Genomic DNA, 19,249 nt, shown 5'->3' on the forward strand with positions numbered 1-19,249 from the left:
GAGCAGCCAGTGTTCTTAACCTCTGAGCCGTCTCTCCAACCCCCTCCCACTCTCTCTTTTAAAAAATTTAAAAATCTGGGATTGAAGAGATGGCTCAGCAGTTAGGAGCACTGGCTGCTCTTCCAGAGGACCCAGGTTCAATTCCCAGCAGCCACATGGCAGCTCACAACTTTTTGTAACTCCAGTTCCAGGGTAGCTAACACCATCACATAGACATATGTGCAGGCAAAATACCAATGCACATAAAATAAAAGTAAATTACATATATATATAATATATATATCTTAATTTTTATCATTTTATATATATGGGTGTTTTGCCTGCATGTATGTCTGTATACCACATGTATGCAGTACTCATGGAAACCCAGATGTTTGTTTGTTTGTCTTGAGACAACGTCTCACTATATAGCCTGGTCTGGAACTCATAGAGATGCACCTGCCTCTGCTTTCCCAGTGCTAGGATTGGATTAAAGGCACATGCCATCACATCCTGCTTTTTTTTTTTTTTCATTTATATTATGTGAATGTTTGTAGATAAGTGAATGGCATGAATGTAGAGGTCAGAGGATAAGTTGCAGGACTCTATTCTCTCCTTCTTGGGTGGGCTTCAGCCTGCACTATGTCTTGGAGTTCAAACTCAAGTCATCAGACTTAACAGCAGGCACCTTAAATAACTGAGCCATCTTATTCGTCCCATTTCTTCACTCTTGCCCCCCTCCAGTGCTCTCCCAATAATAGTGAGGATAGGAAAGGATGACAATCGCCCATAAGGACCTCAGTGACCTGTTGAGATATAGTTTGAGGATGTACCTCTCACACTAGTGGCCTTTGAACCCATCAGTGCTAGACCACTCCTAAAAAGGCACAAGTTCTGGCCTCACGTCCACCTCTTTTACAGTGACCCAACCTGCCCCTGTCAGCATCAGCATCAGTACCAAGCCTCCTACCAGGTCTCTGGCTTCTAGTTCCTATTATTTGTGGTGTCAGATGGGAACCAAGGGCAGCTGGGCTGTGAGGACCCTTGCATATGAGTGCTTCTGACCAATAGGTCAGTAGCATCTTGTGTCTGGTCAGAGGAACACTCAGAAAAGGGACTGTCTTTCTCCCTCTTGAGCTGACCCTTTGAAGCGACCTTGCCTGGCTTCTTCAGGTTACTTCTGTAAAGATTCAAGGAAGAGGGCCAGTTGCTAGCAAAGGGAGTCCGGGTTCCCAGGATAACAGGCCTCTTTTGGGAGTAAGGGATTAAAGGGAAGAACTCTGCTTAGGCTGACTTCAGTGGCCTTTAGTATACATTCAATGCCTTCTGTCTAACTTCTGGGTCCTCCAGGCAGTGGTGGGGTCTTTCCTTGTCTGGCATAGTGTCTGGGGATGGTTCTAGGTCACATTAGGCTCCCCTTGTCTCTATCACTGACCAGTATCCTATGCATTACCCTACTCTTATTACTGGCCAGCAAAGGGCCTTGTGCCATCCTAGAGTAGGGGAAGCCTTCAGCCTAGCAAGGCTACTGGGTCAACTCTATAGTCAAGGGGCATCCTGGTCTTCCTAGGCCTGGAGATGACACCTGGCTTTTTATTTTGTTTTTGGTTTTTCGAGACAGGGTTTCTCCGTGTAGTTTTGGTGCCTGTCCTGGATCTTGCTCTGTAGACCAGGCTGGCCTCAAACTCACAGAGATCTGCCTGGCTCTGCCTCCCGCGTGCTGGGATTAAGGGCATGAGCCACCACCACCAGTGACAACTGGCTGTTTTGATCTACAATGTCCAAGACAAAATCCCTCTGGCTTCAGTCGCAGCTTGGACCTTGCCTGGACACCTGTATGCACACCTGCATCACCACTCGTATTCACTCATTTGAGTTTCTTGGGAGATCCAATGGGACAAGGCAGTGGGCATAAGAACTGAGCTCAGGATTAGCGTGGGGCGCAGCAAAGCTCTCGCTGTCTTGGGCTAGACATAGGTATCTTTAAATTCTTGGGGAGCGCCCAAAGCACCCCAGAGTAGCCAGTGCCTCCGGATTCAGCCCTATAGTGCTCTACTCCATAGCAGATTTTATTGGCTCAAAGGGCTCAACCTCTCTCCCTCTTGCCTTTCTGGGGCCGAGCGTGCCCATTTGCCCACAAACCCCCCACGGATTCCTGCCTATTGGGAATCTAGGCGAGCGCAGGGTAAGGCTTTTTGGCTCCTGCCTAGGGGAACTCAGAGCCCCGCCCCACGCTACTGCACAGAAAGACCTAAGTAGCTTCTAGGCTTCCGGAACCAGCCCGGTCCCATCCCGGCTGCCCAGCTGGTGTGCACGCCTAGTCCAACCCCGAACCCTCCCTGCGCGTGCGTAGCCCCGCCCCACCTGCGCTACGGGCGTCTAGTGACGTCACCAACCCTGGAGCGCCCTCTGGTGGCTCCGGGCTCAACCCCACCAGGCGGTTCTTGGAAAAGCCCGAGGGGGCGGTGGGCGGCAATAACCCTCTGAGCTGCTTCCCTCGCGCCCGTTCCGGGGCTGGCAGTGGATGGGCGGCCGCGGGCCGCGGGGCAACAGGCGGGGAACGGGTGCGAGCTGGGACCGGGCGGGGCGGGCGCGCAAAGGGGCCGCGGGGCGGCCGGGCGGGGCGCGGGCCGGCGGTTTGGGAGGACGCCCCGCGTCCAAGAGGTGAGCCGGGCCCTGACGCTGCGCGGGTTCCGCGTCGCTGTTGCCGCGCCATGGCGGAGACCAAGATCATCTACCACATGGACGAGGAGGAGACGCCGTACCTGGTCAAGCTGCCGGTAGCTCCCGAGCGCGTCACCCTGGCGGACTTCAAGAACGTGCTCAGCAACCGGCCGGTGCACGCCTACAAATTCTTCTTCAAGTCTATGGACCAGGACTTCGGGTCAGTGGGCCGCGAGGCCTGGGCGGGAGTGCTGGCCCTTTCCCGCGCGTGTGCGGTGGCTGCCGGGTCTCTGTACGGGCACGAGCTGGCACCTGTCTGCGCGGGCAGGGCTTTCTGGTTTGGGGACGTCAGAGAGCGCCCCCGGCGCCGGCAACCCTGCCGCGCATCTACAGCAGGTGTAGGTTGAGCCTCTGTGCCTTGGTGATCCTTGGTGTATGTACTCACCTGTCTGTGGCAAGCTAGGGATCGGAGTCCTTGACTACCCTCTAGGTAGGCCAGAGAGTTCTGTTTGATGGACAGGCGAGGGCCCAGGCTTCCTGACCGCCATCCGGTGGTGCCCCTGTGCCCAGCTGGCCCAGGTTGGGTGTCGAAGCCCACCCTCAAAGCCACTCCCTTCTCTCTGGCCACCCTCAAAGCCACACACCCTCCCTTTCTCTGGTCCAGCACAGGGCCTGTTGCATTCCTTTTCTTTGGGTGGAAACCCGGGGCTCATGGCTGCCCTGGAGGATGTGCAGTTTATGGGGGCTGGGATCGAGGGGAAGGGTTGGGGGTTTGTGACTCCCAGCACCCACTGGATCTTCCAGTTGAGATGGGATAGTATGGAATGGGTGGGTCATAGGCACTCATCTGTTTTCTGGAGCTTAGGAAAGTTTCTGAAGCCCGAAGACAAACTACTTGTCGAGTCCCTGTGGCAAGGCAGAGGTCAAGGGTCACTGGAGACTAAGAAGCTTCACTCAGTATAGCCTGCCTCTTGGTTCCTGGCTCCTGTGCCTCTGTCCTTTCTGAACCACACAGCATTTGCATTCCTGGGATGTGCTCAGGTTATCTTCTGACTTGAGCCAGATTCTAAGGTAGTGTGTTTCCTAGCTGCACTGCTGTGGTGGCTGTTCAGGGCCTCTGGGACAGTGAGCCAGGGACTGGCAGTGCAACAGAGGCCTGACAGGGCATAGCCACAGAAACCTGAGTGCATGGCTTGGCAGTGCTCGAGGCGGGCATGGCTTGGCAGTGCTCGAGGCGGGGGCATACTGAGGCCCTGTGGGTGGAGCAGGTGCGCTTGGTGCCCTTGTGTGGCTGCATCTCAGGGCTTTGACATTGAGACTATTTCCTGGATTCCATGGTTGCAGGGTCCTTGGGCAGCCCATGGGTCAGGTCAAGCTCGGACCTCTTTTTGACCCTGGACATCTAGGCAGGGCTGAATCTGGTTTGGACAACTAACTCTCTTACCTACTCATTCCCTGTGCCCCAACCACCAGGAAAAAAGGAGAGCATGTCCCCCACAGCTTGAAGGCTGGTGCTTCCTGTCTGCCTAGATGCTGGAGGGCTGTGCTCTGGAGATTAGTCTTCCCAACTCTTCTGGCTGGGCCACCTCTGTGGTCTCTGCTGTCAGGGACAGGGCATCTCTGGATTAAATTTACTATTTTAGCTAAAAATCACCAAAGTCACAAATGTTCTCACAAACTTGTACCCCTAGGGTGTGAGTGGTGAGGAGCAGAACCAGATCTGGGCTGCTTTCTGCTATATATTCTGGGTATCTGCTGAGGGTACCTGTCCCTCTGCTTTGATATCCATGTTGGGTAAGGTGGGCTAAGAGTAGGAACCCAGCATCAGCTCACATGGGTCCCCACTAAGCTGTGTTTGTGTGCATGAGGACCTGCAGGTACCCTGACTAAGGAGATGGGGTGGTAGATCTGGGTATTGAAGCATCAGTGGTTCCTTTGGGTGGGTTGGGAATGGCTGGGGCTTGAGGTATGGAGCTAGCAGAGAGCTCAGAAGTACAAGTTAGGTGTCCTAGGTGTGTAGAAGAACTAGGCAGCAGAGCAGCTAAGAGGTAGAGTCTGAGCTAGGAAGACACAGATAGACACAAGCAACATGTAGGCCTCACTCTGACTGTGACCTGGTACTCTGGTGGCACAGTGGCCTTGGGAGCCTGGAAAAGCAGCCCCTCCCACCACATAACTGCATCCCTCATTTCCTTGCTTGAGTTCCACCTACAGAGCTCCAAGGATACCAGGATAAAGTAGCTTAATGTTGGGAGAAGGAAGCTCAGCAGGGTGGGCTGAGCTGGGCAAGTGGCCTCAGAATAGAGTCTGTGAGTAGTATCCTAGTGAGTCTAGGTTTCCTGCCCCACTCCAAACCAAAGTTGGCTACTTTGTAAGGAGCAGAGTCTGTCCTGAGCTGGGCTCAGTTCCTAGTATGTATCTCTAGCCAATAAGGTAAAGGTCTTTGTTCCATACCCACTTATGTACAGCTTGTGTTCTGACCCTAGATCCCCAAGACTTAGTAACAAGGTGTCCGGGCTTCTGGTGGGCCCCAGGCAAGGGTCTGATGCTTGATCTGGTGACAATGGAGGGTTTAGTCTATGGTAGTGGAGTGAGTACATTTGGTCCCTGCTACTAGGAGTATATTGCTGCTGCTTGCCTGATATAATACTGAGCTCATCTGCCTGACAGTTGCCCCAGTCTTTCAATCTCTGAGATAGAGGTACTTGAGCTGGAGAGAGGCAAGGGTAAGGGCTGGGAACCCATGGGCTCTGGGATCCTCTGCCTATTGACAAATGTTCTGAGGGCTCCCTTTGCTCGCTAGTAGGGCTGCCTGGGGTCATTGATTTAGACTCTCTGTGTTCCATGTGCTTCCCTAGTATTTATTGCAAGAGTCTAGGTAATTATAATACATTCCCTGAGCTGTGGGGAGGGACTCCATGTTCTGGGGCTCAGTGCCACATGGGATGGGTAGTTAGCATTAGTCTCTGTGTTACTGTGACCTCCAAGAACCCTGGGTTCTTTTTGGCCAAACTGTGCTAGGCTCCAAAGATCCTACCTTAGAGCAGATTCCTCCTTGGGGTAGATAACTGGGGTAACAGGCAGAGCCCAGTGGCCATAAAGGTCTCTCTAGGAATTTTGAGGTTGGGACAAAATGCCCACAGGGTTGCCCTGAGTAGCTATGCAGAGAGTCAGTGAAGACACACTAAAGTCAGCTTTCCTCCTGAGAGGCTAGGCACACAGAACTCAGGGTGGTGCAGAGGTCTGGCTGTGCTTCATTCCATTCTTGTTATAGAGTGCCCAGGAGGCTAGACCATAGCTGTGGGCAGCATCACATACCTGTGGTGCCCATTTCTGTCTCTGCCATGGGCATTGTGATGTTTACCTCTTGCCTAGCCAAGGGTGGGGAAGGGCCAGGATTATCTCTGGGGTCTGGGGCAAGTGCCATCCTCTCATTACTGTTCTGGCCCCCTGGACTTCATTCTTGCCCTGACACCTAGGTTTAGAAAGCAGGACTTGGTTTGCTCAGGCTGGGAAGGCTAAGGAGAAGGGTGACTTGGTAGGGGTTGGAAGTCACAAAGACCTCAAATTGCCCATATCTCTTGCTGAGTAGGCTCTAGCTGCTCTGGATGGGACACAGTGCCTGCTGGGGATCCAGGCAGGCCCTGTTGTGGGTGCTAGGAGTTACTCATATGTCTCTCCATGGGTGAGTCAGAGAGGTTTGGAGCTTGGGTGTGGCAGAGGAAAGGCTGTTCGTGAGTCCACTTGGGGCTGAGGTTAGGGGCTAAGGTAAGAATTCCTATCTGGGTTTCTCTTGCTGTTAGGTTTACTCAGAGATAGCCAGCTTTTTGCAGGCCCTAGTCTACCAGCTGCCACAGGCAGAGCCCTGTCATCCTCAAGAGACACTTCACCCCATCCTAGGCAGTCCCAGGTATCCTGTGATGACAGCCTCTCTTGGGGCTGACTTGGCCCAGGCTCCACAGAGCTGTGATTTGTGATTGGGGGCAGCAGATATTAGGGGTTCTGAGAAGTGGTTGTATCTGCTGTTGGGGTCCTGCTTCATTGGTTCAGGGCCCTCCCTCCTGGCACAGGAGGTGTTTAGTGGTGAGATCAGAAAAGTGGTTGGGATATATCTTCAGGCTGCCCTGCTTCTGCCGCCACCTCAGCCCTGGGTCTCTACTCAAGCAAGTGGGTGGACAAGGGCCTTATTCCTTAGATAGGATGGGATGTTGCTCTGCTAGGGCTTCCTGAAATCTACGGCTGCCCAGTGGGCCTGGAGCAGTAGGCAGAGGTGGCCCTGCCCCTGGCATTGGGCCCATTAAGCCACAAGCCTGTTTCCTGCCAGGTGCACTTCCAGGAGCAGTCTGTTTTCCAGCTCCATTGAACTCAAGTTTTGGGTGTGGAAAATCCCACTATGCTAGGTGGAGCTGAGTACTGGGATGAGGGTGAGGGGGTGGGGAATCTAGGGCCTGAGGAGATAGGTGGAGGTCTGCTCCTTCACAGCTGCCCCTTCTGACCTGTCCTGGCTGCTGTCCATGCCTTTTGAACACTGACCCCAGGCTTTCTGGCTTCCTTCCCGGTTTTCATTCCCTAACCCTTTGTATCCTGCTTAGGTGAGCTTGGGTCTTTTTAACCCATCTGACCAGGGAAGCAGCATTAAGACAAGCAGGGATGGGTGTGGTCAGATACAGCCAGGGCCTGATTAGTTCTTTCCCTGAATGCCCTTCTAGATCCTCAGGTAGAAACCAACCATTCCCTCTTAGAGTTGGGACTGATCTTGTGCATGAGGTCCACTGTGTCTCTCTAGCTGGGCAGATGGCTTTAAGGGCAGCAGAGGCTGATATCCTCCTGGCTCTCTCACATCTATACAAGGGGTTGGTAGTCCTGCACCTTGCTGTGGTCTAGGCCCTGCTCTGGGCTGGGGAAATATAGAAGGAACTTTAGGGTTCCAAGGGCATGGAGCACCATGAGATGCATATCATATTGACTAGGGCTTATGAGTGCTCCAGAAAGGCACAGAGGGTGTGTGCTGGGAAGATGAGCACAGGAGCCAGTGGGCCATAGGCTGTCCCAGGCACCTGAATGGGTAGAGCTACTCCCCAAAATAAGGAAGTACCTTAAAGGAGCCTCAGGTGTCCTATGTTTTGGCGAGGCAGCTGTTGGGTTCACAGGCATATATAGCTAGACACAGGTCTGAGGTAAATCCTGGTGCTAAGGAAGCTGAAGAATTAGTGTCTTTCCCAGGAACCCTTATCCTTGTCTAGGGCTACAGGCTGACTCTGGAAGTGAACAGGAGTCCTAGGCTGCCGTTCCATGAACCCTCTACATTTTTTTACCCTGGTGCTGAGGGTCATGGGCCTGAGGCCAATGGAAAGCAGCAGAGTTCCTAAGAAGTGAATGTGTTAGGTAAACCCTCAGTGATAACATCTATGGCCTGGCTGGTACCCCATTGCTAGGTCCAAGGGTGGGATATGTCTCTTTGTGTCCTTGGTGGGCCAAGGTAAGGTGACCTCAGGGCCTTGTTTGCCCACAGGGTGGTGAAGGAGGAGATCTTCGATGACAATGCCAAGTTGCCCTGCTTCAATGGCCGGGTGGTTTCCTGGGTGAGTCTATGGGTGGCCCTACCAGAATGATGCAGGTGGGTCTTCCTGGGAGAAGTAACTGGACAAAGGTAGGGCAGTGGCTGTCATCTGCCCTGGGTGTCGGTGGGGGTGGTCTTGGAGCAGATGGGCATCCAAGGCCTCATTCTCCCTCCACAGCTGGTCCTGGCTGAGGGCGCTCACTCGGATGCAGGGTCTCAGGGCACTGACAGCCACACGGACCTGCCCCCACCCCTTGAGAGGACAGGCGGAATTGGGGACTCCAGACCCCCCTCCTTCCAGTAAGGCCCCTAGCAGGGGCAGAGACCTGGGAAGAGTGAAGCTGACAACCGAGAGGGCCTACAGTGGGTGGGAGGCACCTTCTAGCACTGGGGTCCTATCTGGTGGGTTGGGAACTAAGAAACATTTGAGATACTGGCTGCCAGCAGACTGGTCTGCCCAATTCTATCTACTTCTCGTCTGTGCAGTCCAAATGTTGCCAGTAGCCGTGATGGAATGGACAATGAGACAGGCACAGAGTCCATGGTCAGTCACCGGCGGGAGCGAGCCCGACGTCGAAACCGTGATGAGGGTACTATGGCTGTGCCTGCCCAGATCTGGATCCCAGACTTCCCTTGGTATCCCCTGGCATACTCCAACCCCCTGCAAATACTCCATACATTCTTTCAATCAGTGATCCTTGGGTAGAGGTCCCAACTTGGTACTTCTACCTCCTGTGGCCTCAGAGTCACTGCATAAGCTTGAAATGCACAGGCCATCCTCATTCTGTGACTGCTGAAGTCCCACAATCAGCTCCTACCCTACCGTCCCTACAGCTGCCCGGACCAATGGACACCTGAGGGGGGACCGGCGACGGGACCTGGGACTGCCTCCAGACAGTGCATCCACTGTACTGAGCAGTGAGCTTGAATCTAGCAGCTTTATTGACTCAGATGAGGAGGACAACACAAGCCGGTAGGTGGCATGTCCATATGTCTGTGTGTGCTGGAGATTCATGCTTATGAGTGCTGGCTGGCTATACATATTTGTGCCCTGTGCTTATCTGACATCTGGCTTCTTGTTCCTGCCTCTGGTCTCCTGCTCCAGGCTGAGCAGCTCTACAGAGCAGAGCACCTCCTCTCGGCTAATCCGCAAGCACAAATGTCGTCGGCGAAAGCAGCGCTTGAGGCAGACAGACCGGGTAGGCAGCAGGTGGGTGGGGTATCTGCTCTGAATGGTGCCACACAGCCCCTCATTGGGTCCCTCCACAGGCATCCTCCTTCAGCAGCATCACCGACTCCACCATGTCCCTGAACATCATCACCGTCACTCTCAACATGGGTGAGGCCTTATGGGCTGGTGGGTGCTTGGTGGGGGTAGGTACAAGCCTAGGAGCCTTTGGGGCCTGCTCATGGCCCCTCCTGCAGAGAGGCACCACTTCCTGGGCATCAGCATCGTGGGCCAGAGCAACGACCGGGGTGATGGCGGCATCTACATTGGATCCATCATGAAGGGCGGGGCTGTGGCTGCTGATGGCCGCATTGAGCCAGGCGACATGCTGCTGCAGGTGGGAGCCATGTGGGGACTATGGGGACAAGATGGCACTCCCATCCCACCACCAATCCCTGACCCCACAAACCCCATAGGTAAATGATGTCAACTTTGAGAACATGAGCAACGATGACGCTGTGCGGGTGCTTCGGGAGATCGTATCCCAAACGGGGTGAGGGGGGATTCATGTGGGGGGGATGGGAAGGGTATAGAATAGGAGAGGTTGTGTAGGCCTCACCCATGTGATCTGCTGAACTCTACAGGCCCATCAGCCTCACAGTGGCCAAGTGCTGGGACCCAACCCCTCGGAGCTACTTCACCATCCCTAGGGGTGAGTGACCCCATGGAGGGGTGGGGTAGGGTAGGGCTCCTAGGCCCAGTCTGAAGGGTCTTTCTCCTTTGCCTCTGTGCTGTCCCCCTACTTTCTATTACCTGTCATCTGTTGCCATGTGGTAATTGTCCAGCTGACCCAGTGCGACCCATCGACCCGGCCGCCTGGCTGTCCCACACAGCAGCGCTGACGGGTGCTCTGCCCCGCTATGGTACGAGTCCCTGCTCCAGTGCCATCACACGCACCAGCTCTTCCTCACTAACCAGCTCAGTGCCTGGCGCCCCACGTAAGTGGCAGCTTACAAGAGCCCCAGCAGGAAACTGAGGCTGAAGGACAAGGGTCCGCCCCAGCTTTTAGCCTTGGTGCTCACCAGAGCTGTTCTTGGGATCCATCACATATGATGTGCCTGTCTCCAACACTTTCACAAATGTGTACACAAAGATACATGTACACATCTCTGATAGCCCAGCCATCCTGGCCCTCTGGACACATTGAAGGGTTTTGTCAAGCCTGTGTTGAGGATTGGGAGGACATGGTAGCCTCTGCTTTGCTTTCCTGCTGCTTAACATAACTAACAGCTTGAGCTCTCCAGGGAGGTGTCCATGGGGGAGGGAAAGGGACTGGCTTGCCCGTATGTACTTGGACTGTGGGGCTGGGGAGAATATCCCAGTTTCAGCTCAAGATTTTGGGAAGATACCTCCCAAGGGTGGGAGATAGAGGTTTGATCCTGTCCTCTGCTCCCAACTGCATGGAGGTCCATGCTGTGAGCCTGGGCTCCCAGCTTCAGGCAGCCCAGAACTCAGTCCCTGCATGTTGGTTGCTTGCCTGGGCTCAGAGAACTGTGCCTTGCAGAGCTTGAGGAGGCACCACTGACCGTGAAGAGTGACATGAGCGCCATTGTCCGGGTCATGCAGTTGCCAGACTCAGGACTGGAGATCCGGGACCGCATGTGGCTTAAGATCACCATTGCCAATGCTGTCATTGGTGAGTCCTTGGCTGTGTGGGAAGGGCCCAGTCTGTTCTTCATTCTGGTGTAGCTTCCCAGGGCTCAGCTACCCTGACTTTCATGGGCCTGTGGCCAGGGGCGGATGTGGTGGACTGGCTGTACACACACGTGGAGGGCTTCAAAGAACGAAGGGAGGCGAGGAAGTATGCCAGCAGTATGCTGAAGCACGGCTTCTTGCGGCACACAGTCAACAAGATCACCTTCTCTGAGCAATGCTACTATGTCTTTGGGGACCTGTGCAGTAGTGAGTAGGGGGTCATTGGGTGGGAGTTATTGTGGGGCTCATCCATTTGCTCTGACTTACCCATCCCCTCCCTTCCTGCCAGACCTTGCATCCCTGAACCTCAACAGTGGCTCCAGTGGAGCCTCAGATCAGGACACACTGGCCCCATTGCCCCACCCATCTGTACCCTGGCCCTTGGGTCAAGGCTACCCCTACCAGTACCCAGGACCCCCGCCATGCTTCCCACCTGCTTACCAGGATCCTGGCTTCAGCTATGGCAGTGGCAGTGCTGGGAGTCAGCAGAGTGAAGGTGAGAGTCATGCCAACCCCTCCTCCTCTCCCATTCCCTGGCTCTGCCTGGCCTTGCTGCTGTCCTCTGTGCTCCTGCTGTGTGTTTGGGTCCTGGTGGGTCCCACTTCAAGAGTCAGTGTGGGGCAGGGAGGGGGCTGATGTGGGGACCGACTTTGTTTCTGTGGGTAGAGGCCTTTGGGAATAGGAAGACTGCCTGATGGGAACGGGCCTGGTGTTCCAGGTGGCAGAGGCAAGAGGCCAGGAGATGATGTGGCAAGAATGAGGGTGAGAATAGCAGAGGGCATCACTTAGGGTTACTCTCTAGGTCCTAAGCTAAGAGGATGGGCTTTATCAATTATGGTACTTGTAGCCCAACAAGTGGCAGACAAGCAAACAGTGCCATTAGAGTATATCTTAGGGATATTGAAGATCTTGGAGGGTGGGTGTCCTGAAGAGGAGATGGGCTGAAGCAGAGGTCTTAGGCAGAGTGGGGCACAGCAGCCATGCTGCAGGGTCTAGAGAAAGACTCAAGACAGTCAACTTTGAGGACATAAGATGGGAGAAAGGAGAGGTTGGGCCACAGGGTGGCAATGCCCAAGGGGAAGCTGTTGAGTGACTCTTGACCTTGGACAGGCCCTTGCATGCACCCAAGCTCAGTTTGGCCCACAGTAGTCCTAGTTGGCCTTTGGTGAGCACTGGACTGGTGTGTGACTTGTGCTATCCCTTGCTTTGTGCTGAGCAAGCCTTAGACTGAAGGACTAGCAGAGTGGACCCTCGGGCCGGTAAGCCAGGTCCCCCTGTGTCCCTCTCAGCATGTCCCCAGCCAGCACGTGTTTTCAGGTTCTCACCACTTTCAGGACAGAAGCTAAGAAAATGAGCTGACCAGGGCCCTTGGGTTGGGTGGACAGTGGGTCTTTGGGTGGTGAACCCAGGATGGCTAATGGGAATGCTGGGCATGCAGGGCCTTCACTGGTATCTTAGTTTCTCAGCTGTAACATCAGCCTTTGGTTCAAGCATTGGGGTTAGGTGTGGGGTGCCAAGCTGGCCCCCATTATCCCTCCTGTCTGCAACTGCCCCTAGCTCCTTGCCTCTCATCTGCTCCTGGTATCTGCATGGCTGCCCTTCCCCTACCACCCCCAAGCTCACCAGGTTCTGCCCTGGCTGTCTGGTGGTTCTGGAAGTGGCCAGGCCTGGTGTTGACTCTGTTGTCCCTTCCCTTCTCCCAGGGAGCAAGAGCAGTGGGTCCACAAGGAGCAGCCATCGGACCCCAGGCCGAGAGGAGCGCCGGGCAGCTGGAGCCGGGGGTAGTGGCAGCGAATCAGATCACACGGCACCAAGTGGGTCTGGTAGCACTGGCTGGTGGGAGCGTCCTGTCAGCCAGCTTAGTCGTGGCAGTAGCCCTCGAAGTCAGACCTCAGCTGTTGCCCCAGGGCTCCCCCCACTGCACCCCCTAACAAAGGCCTATGCAGTAGTGGGTGGGCCACCTGGAGGGCCACCTGTCCGGGAGCTGGCTGCTGTTCCTCCAGAACTTACAGGTAGCCGCCAGTCCTTCCAAAAGGCCATGGGAAACCCTTGTGAATTCTTTGTGGACATTATGTGACCATCAACCAGTGTTTTTTCAATGCTGCCTGTGGCAAGAGTCTGTGGTCCTGCTGTGCCAGGATCTCTGTGGGCTTGCCTTAGTGGTGGCTAGCCAGGATAGGATGAGCTGTGGGGTCTGGGCCAGGGCAGAGGGAGCAGGCTGCAGAAGAAGGGCTGAGGGCAGCAGCCCTACTAGGAGATGGGCTTGGCTCTCTGCCTGTTCTGTGCGTGTAGAGTCTTGTGAGGGCACATCTCTGTCTTCAGGTCCTCAGCACAAGTCTCAGGGACCACCTTCTGGTTCCTTTTTTGGAAGTGACCTCCATTTAGCACAAGGAAGACTCTTGGGCTCTGTGCCCCACCTCACCCCCAAACTCTTCCAGAACTGTGCACAGGGGCCCAGGCTGACTCTCACTGAGTTCATGGGCCTCACCTGTCAGGCCAAGGTGGGGTTCTTCAGGAGTTAGAAAGAGTCCTTAAACCTCTCTGGCTGCCCATGTGGGGTCTAACTTATTTATTTATTGCTAGCATGCCTGCTCTGAAGGTGGCAGCTGGTTACCTAATGGGGGCAGGTGCATGTCCCTTCCCCCACTTGGTACTCAGCACATAACAACACAATTTGTACTGAAAGTATGTGGAGGATGGCTGGTACTGGAGACGAGAGGCCAGGCACCTGTATCCTGTCTCAGCCTCAGTGGAGGAGTGATAGTGCACACAGTACCTCAGAGATGGGGTCTTGCCCTGTCACTGCTGTCCTGATAGCTGCCCACCAGCATGTGCCATGCCATCCTGGCATGGCAGCCCCACACATCTGCACTGTAGATACTGTGTCAAAGTCTGAGCAACTGGGTAGTTCAAATAGAGCTGCTTCTGTGTAAATGCTGCTTCTGTGTAAATGCTATTTTAAACACTAAAAAGCGTTTAATTTTATGGGACTGATGTGTGACCTGTTTCTCTTTTCTCCAGCTAAGCTGCTTCTGGATTCAGGTGTGAGGGCCAGCCCAGAACTGACCCAGGTCTGATCCTGCCTGGAATTGGAAGATACTCTTGTTCACTTAGTCATGTGGCTCTGTCCCTGGTGCTGGCCAGTAACAGGGGTCTTGTAGGCGACTTTTCTGTCCTTGGTACTAGGGGTCCTGGGGGGGGGGGGGGGGGTGCTGGCCATGGTGCTGACCCTTGCCCTTGTGCTCTGTCCAAGGTGCTAGCAGTGACTTGGTTCTCTCCTATAGGCTAGGGCTGGGCCTGGAAGGGAGGAGGAGGCCTACCTCTTGAGTGCCCTCTGCCTGTTAGCTTTCTTACTTTGTCCCAGTACATGCATATGCCCAGCCTTCTATTTCTGGGATGCCTGGTCAGGGTGCTGAGGGCTCAGACTGGGCATGTTCAGCCAAGTAGTACTGTCTGCTCTCCCCGGGTCTGCCTAGGGCATTCTTGAATTCAAGATATGGCTATGGAGTCCCAAAGAACACTCTGTGGTCCATTTTCTAAGATAATGGATCCCAGTCACCTGGGAAGGCCTTAGGTAGGGCATAATAGGATCAAGGATGATCTTGCCTTTGAAGGATAATCATAGGATCCATCTTGCACATTATAGGCCTGGGGGTCACTGTGGAGCTAAGGTCAGTGGATAACTTGGAGTCAGTCTATAGTTAAGTGTCTCAAGTCTCAAGTCTGGGGGTTGTTGACTTGGAAGGTCGCTACTAGGGTTGGGGTCACTAATCAGTGGGTCAGGGGTCATTAATTGTGTCCCTGAGTTGTTACCACCCCTCCCCCACTGTTGTTCCCATCTGCTGCTTCCTTGGGGCTCCCCCCCAGGAAGAACTCCTGAGTGTTGAGCTTTGGCAGCCACAGAAGCACATAGCACTTGGGCAGGTGGAAGGTGGCCAGAATGCCCAGGGCACAGAGTAGAATGGCACCCATCTGCACAGCTGGCTGGTAAGCCACATGTACATTGGCCAGGAGGGGCACAAAAGAGACCCAGGTGATGAAATAAGCTAGCATGGCGAAGGTGAGACCACGGGCACGGTTGTAGCGACCAGGCTGGCTCTGTACTAGGAAAGTGCCCAGGAAGCAGAGGAAGGCCAGTGTTGCATTGGTGATGTGTACCAAGCCTAGGCTGACCCAGGAACGCATGTGGCAGTGCTCCAGTACTTCTGTAGGCAGCACCCACCAGTCTGTCACCACCTCTGGTGGGAAAGCTGTCAAGTACCAGGCACATAGTGCTGCCTCCACAAGAATGGCCAGCAGGACCACCAGCCAAGCCCAGGATCCCCGAAGGCAGCTACATAGCCAGTTTGCCCAGCTCAGTGGCAACTCAGACTCCACAAAGATTTCAGCTGCTTGCAGGAAGAGCGTGCTCAGGCAGCCTGTGAGAGGAAGGTGAGCCAATGGCTGTTGAGCAAGGCAGTTGGCAGAGCTTGGCCGTCCTGGGAACAGAAGGACACTGAGGCAGAAGAGGCCTAGGCAGACCAGGCCAAAGCAGAACAGTGACCCACCTGAGGCCTGAACAAGAGGGCTGTCCCAGTGATGGACAAAGAGCCCCAGGGAGGCCAGTGCTAGGCCTAGCACCAGGCACAGCAGCAGCAACAATGACAGCACAACTGGCTCTCCCCAGGCCAGGAACTTAGGCCTGCGAGGCAAGCAGCTTGTGCTTTTCTCTGGGGACCACTGGTCATGGTTACATGGAGTACAGGTGAAATCATCTGTGGTAAAAGAAAGAGAAAGCAATGTGTGTGTGTGTGTGTGTGTGTGTGTGTGTGTGTGTGTGTGTGTGTGCGCGCGCGCGTGCTGGTGATGGGAGACAGAATTGCCCAGCCCAGCCCCGCTCCCCAGGCTCTGGCCTCAGCATTAGCCTTGGGAGAGGGGCACTTGCGAGGCTTGTATGCTTCTGCCCCCAACCCAGCTTTGCAGACTGTCTAGGGAAGGTGGTTCACCTGGATGCTTCCGGTAGCTGCCTGCCTTGCAGTCCACACAGTCATAGCAGCAGGAATGGAAGCCCTTTACTCTGCGCACCTGGCCATCTTTGCACTGCCTGGAGCACTGGGACACTGGCACCTGGACATGAAGCCTTGGATTAGGCTCCCCTTGGCTAGAACTGGCCCAAGACCCACAGGCAATCCCAAGCCTGTACCTATCGTGGCTTTTGCCTGTCTTGTCCTTACCTGGTTCCCTGGCCAGTGCATCTTGGAGTGCTGCAGCTGAAGAGTGCCGTTGAAAGTGCCCACAGTATGTAATGCAGGTGTAGAGCTCTGCCACACCCACATCTTCAGGTCATACTCCATGTCTACATTCCCTTTAGCGTCAAACTGCAGTGTCAAGTCTCGAGCATGGAAACTCATGTTGTACATGTTCTCCAGGAGCTGTGGGGTGGAGTTGGGGTAAGGCTGACCCATGATCTCCAGTCAAGACAAGATTTAGCTCTGCCTGGTAGTTCAGTATTCCTAAATGAGCAGGCATACACCCAGCAAAACCCCTACCCTTACCTGCCAGGGTTGAACAGGCTCTGCTGTGGGGCAACTTGAGACATTGCACTGTAGGGTGTTGTGAAGAGCCTGGGCCACACTGTACACAGCTGCATAGGTTGCAAAAATCTGGTGGTGCAACTGCCCAGCTGATAGGTTCTGCATCAGTCCAGATGACAGATTCTGCAGCATGATGTTGTCACACTGTGGACAGCGTTGCCCCATCACTTGCTCTTCCAGGTCCAACTCAGCATTCAGTGAGGCACAGAATGTTGGGTCAGCAGCCAGGGCAAGGCGGGTCTCCACATAATGGGAGAATTCGGGCAGCAGGGCACCTCGCTGCAGAAACCCAAGCACAGTGCCTACACGGGCAACATTGGGTAGTGTCATGACCAGGTCAGAGGTCAGCCAGGATTCACTAGCCACCCATACCTTGGGTGAGAGGCCATGATGGATGCTGTAGTTAAAAAGGGAGTAGACAGCACGGGAGGAGGCAAACAGCACCACCACCTGCACTTTGCTTTGGTTCACTTGGTGTAACACGTCCACCACCTTGCCAAGCTGTTGGCTACTGGTGCCATGCAGTGGCACCAGGCCCTCATGTGCAATGCAGATACCTCGTGCATTGGCCAGGCCAGAAAAGATGCTCAGGCCTTCCCGGCCATAGTCATCATCACTACCTAGGGCAGCTACCCAGTTCCAGCTGAAATTCTGCAACAGAGCCACAACAGCCTCCAGCTGCACCCGGTCACTGGGCACTGTGCGGAAGAAGGATGGGAATGTTTCCCGGTCACTTAGCCGATCCATGCTGGCGCTATAGCTGACCTGTGGTGATCAAGAAGCACCTCCTGATATGAGAGCTCAATGGGCACTATTGGTTGAGGGAACACAAAGGAGGTGGGCTCACCTGTGGCATGAGGAAGAAGCTGAAGAACTTGCCTGTAATTAGGGCAAGCTCTGATGAGTGGGGCCCAATGACAGCCAGCACACGGGGCTGGTACTGTGTATAGTTGCAGTAGGCAGCAATGCTTTGACTGCCCACCTTTGCCAGGAACATGAGACTGGGCTTCATGGTGACCACCGGCTCTGAGCATGTGTCAAATAAGTCATAGCCCAGGCGCAGCCCAGGGAGCAAGGCAGATCCATTGTTGATCTCCTCCACAGCCATCTTCATAGCCATGACCAGGAACAGACCAAGGGGTGAGAACCTGAGGCCATATGGAATTGCAGGTGGTGACCACCTCATCCTCAGCTTGGGAGTACTGCAAACCCAATGTTGCCAAGCTTCATTCCCACCCCCACTCCAGCTACTAGCCTCCATACCTGGTGCACAGGATGCCATTGGGTCGTGTTCTCTGGTAAAGAGTGTCCTGCTCAGTTGAGCCCAGGGGAAATAGCCCACCCAGTATGTAGTCCCCTTGTGCCTTGAATTGCTGTGACAGGCACAAGGAGGCTCCCATCCCAAGGCCCAGGAGAGCAGCCAGGCTGAGGCTCAGAACAACCAGGCTTGGCATGGTAGGTATAAGCTTCCAGCAGAGAGAGTAGGTGGATGTGCTGGGCTGGAGCCCCAGATATACTGATGAGTTCAGGGGGAGGGAGCAGAGAATTTGTTTAGCAAAACTGCTGCTGTGCTTGGCTGCCAAGCCCCATGGGGCTCCGGTGATATGCTCAATAACTCAGATCTGATGGCTTGTGTATACTGGACTCAATCTTTATACCATTAATATGCTCTCTGTCCAAGAGAGACCCAGCAAGCCAACTGTGACCAATGACTGTGGTGGTGTCACCTGCCTATGCCCAAGCCCCTCAGCACCCTTCATTTCTAGAGCAGCCTGGCAGACTGTAAAGAAGATGGAGAAGCATTCAGGGTCCCAGGGTTTCCCTTGGGTGTGAAATAAGGAGGACACCAGGGCTATATTTTTAAGCACAGAGATACCTTTTATCTTCTGGCTTCTGATTTGAGGCAGTACTGTCAATAAGCAGGGGCTGCAGAGGTGGTCCCTCAACAATGACAGTAGACAGCTGGCTAGCCAGGGCTCTAACCTTCAGATGAGGTAGGGAGATCTGGGGCTGAGTTCCTGGGTGTCCCAACCTGCCTGGATCCTGAAGCACACTCATTGAGGGTCTCCTAGCTTTTCTGCTGGGATTCTGGAAGCTGTGGAGACCCTTGCCCATTCTGCTGATCCTTGATGTAAACACTCTGGCTTTGGCAGGAATGCAGGTACCTCCTTCAGCAGAATGCTCACAGCTGGTCCATGAAAATGAGAAAAGGCCATAAACAAATAGGTTCCTGCAGCTGCTAGGGCCAGGTGTGTGCCTGTGTGCAGTCAACAGTTCCTTCTTAGCCTCTTCCCTTGTTCTGGCTAGTTTATGTCAACTTGGCACAAGCTTGAGAAAATGCCTCCATATTATCTGGCCAGCAGGCATTTTCTTAGTGATTGATTGGGGAGGTCCAGCTCATTGTAGGAGGTACCTACCATCCTTGGGCTGGTGGTCCTGGATTCTGTAAGAAAGCAGGCTGAACAAGCCAGTAAGCAGCACTCCTCCATGGCCTTTGCATCAGCTCCTGCCTCCAGGTTCCTACCTTGTTTGAGTTTCTGTCCTGACTTC

The 19,249-nt window shown here is 54.3% G+C and overlaps 2 protein-coding genes across 5 annotated transcripts; one reads left to right on the forward strand and one right to left on the reverse strand.

The window, feature by feature from the left end:
- The first annotated feature begins 2,365 nt into the window (after positions 1-2,365).
- Dvl1 (dishevelled segment polarity protein 1) lies at positions 2,366-14,116 on the forward strand. Of its 4 annotated transcripts, XM_028891416.2 has the most exons (16): positions 2,366-2,863; positions 8,156-8,225; positions 8,382-8,503; positions 8,690-8,793; positions 9,038-9,176; positions 9,309-9,402; positions 9,473-9,542; positions 9,629-9,768; positions 9,848-9,924; positions 10,016-10,083; positions 10,217-10,369; positions 10,936-11,067; positions 11,166-11,333; positions 11,416-11,622; positions 12,347-12,385; positions 12,830-12,917. In XM_028891416.2, the coding sequence occupies exons 1-15, from the start codon at positions 2,694-2,696 to the stop codon at positions 12,355-12,357; spliced, it is 1,725 nt and encodes a 574-aa protein (XP_028747249.1). In that variant the 5' UTR covers positions 2,366-2,693; the 3' UTR covers positions 12,358-12,385; positions 12,830-12,917. The 4 variants fall into 4 exon arrangements, with proteins under 4 accessions (XP_028747249.1, XP_028747246.1, XP_028747247.1 ...); XM_028891413.2 differs by lacking the exon at positions 12,347-12,385 and having other exon boundaries at positions 2,367-2,863; positions 12,830-14,116; XM_028891414.2 differs by lacking the exon at positions 12,347-12,385 and having other exon boundaries at positions 2,367-2,863; positions 10,217-10,294; positions 12,830-14,116.
- A 512-nt stretch (positions 14,117-14,628) lies between these two features.
- Tas1r3 (taste 1 receptor member 3) lies at positions 14,629-18,311 on the reverse strand. Its single transcript, XM_028891435.2, has 6 exons — positions 17,963-18,311; positions 17,547-17,847; positions 16,661-17,464; positions 16,340-16,537; positions 16,112-16,232; positions 14,629-15,880 (listed from the first exon to the last, which is right to left on the reverse strand). Exons 1-6 carry the CDS (start codon positions 18,151-18,153, stop codon positions 14,916-14,918), a joined length of 2,580 nt encoding a protein of 859 aa, XP_028747268.1. The 5' UTR covers positions 18,154-18,311; the 3' UTR covers positions 14,629-14,915.
- Between the last annotated feature and the right edge of the window lie 938 nt (positions 18,312-19,249).

The sequence above is a fragment of the Peromyscus leucopus genome, chromosome 2 (assembly GCF_004664715.2).
Source record: "Peromyscus leucopus breed LL Stock chromosome 2, UCI_PerLeu_2.1, whole genome shotgun sequence".
NCBI classification, from domain to species: Eukaryota; Metazoa; Chordata; class Mammalia; order Rodentia; family Cricetidae; genus Peromyscus; species Peromyscus leucopus.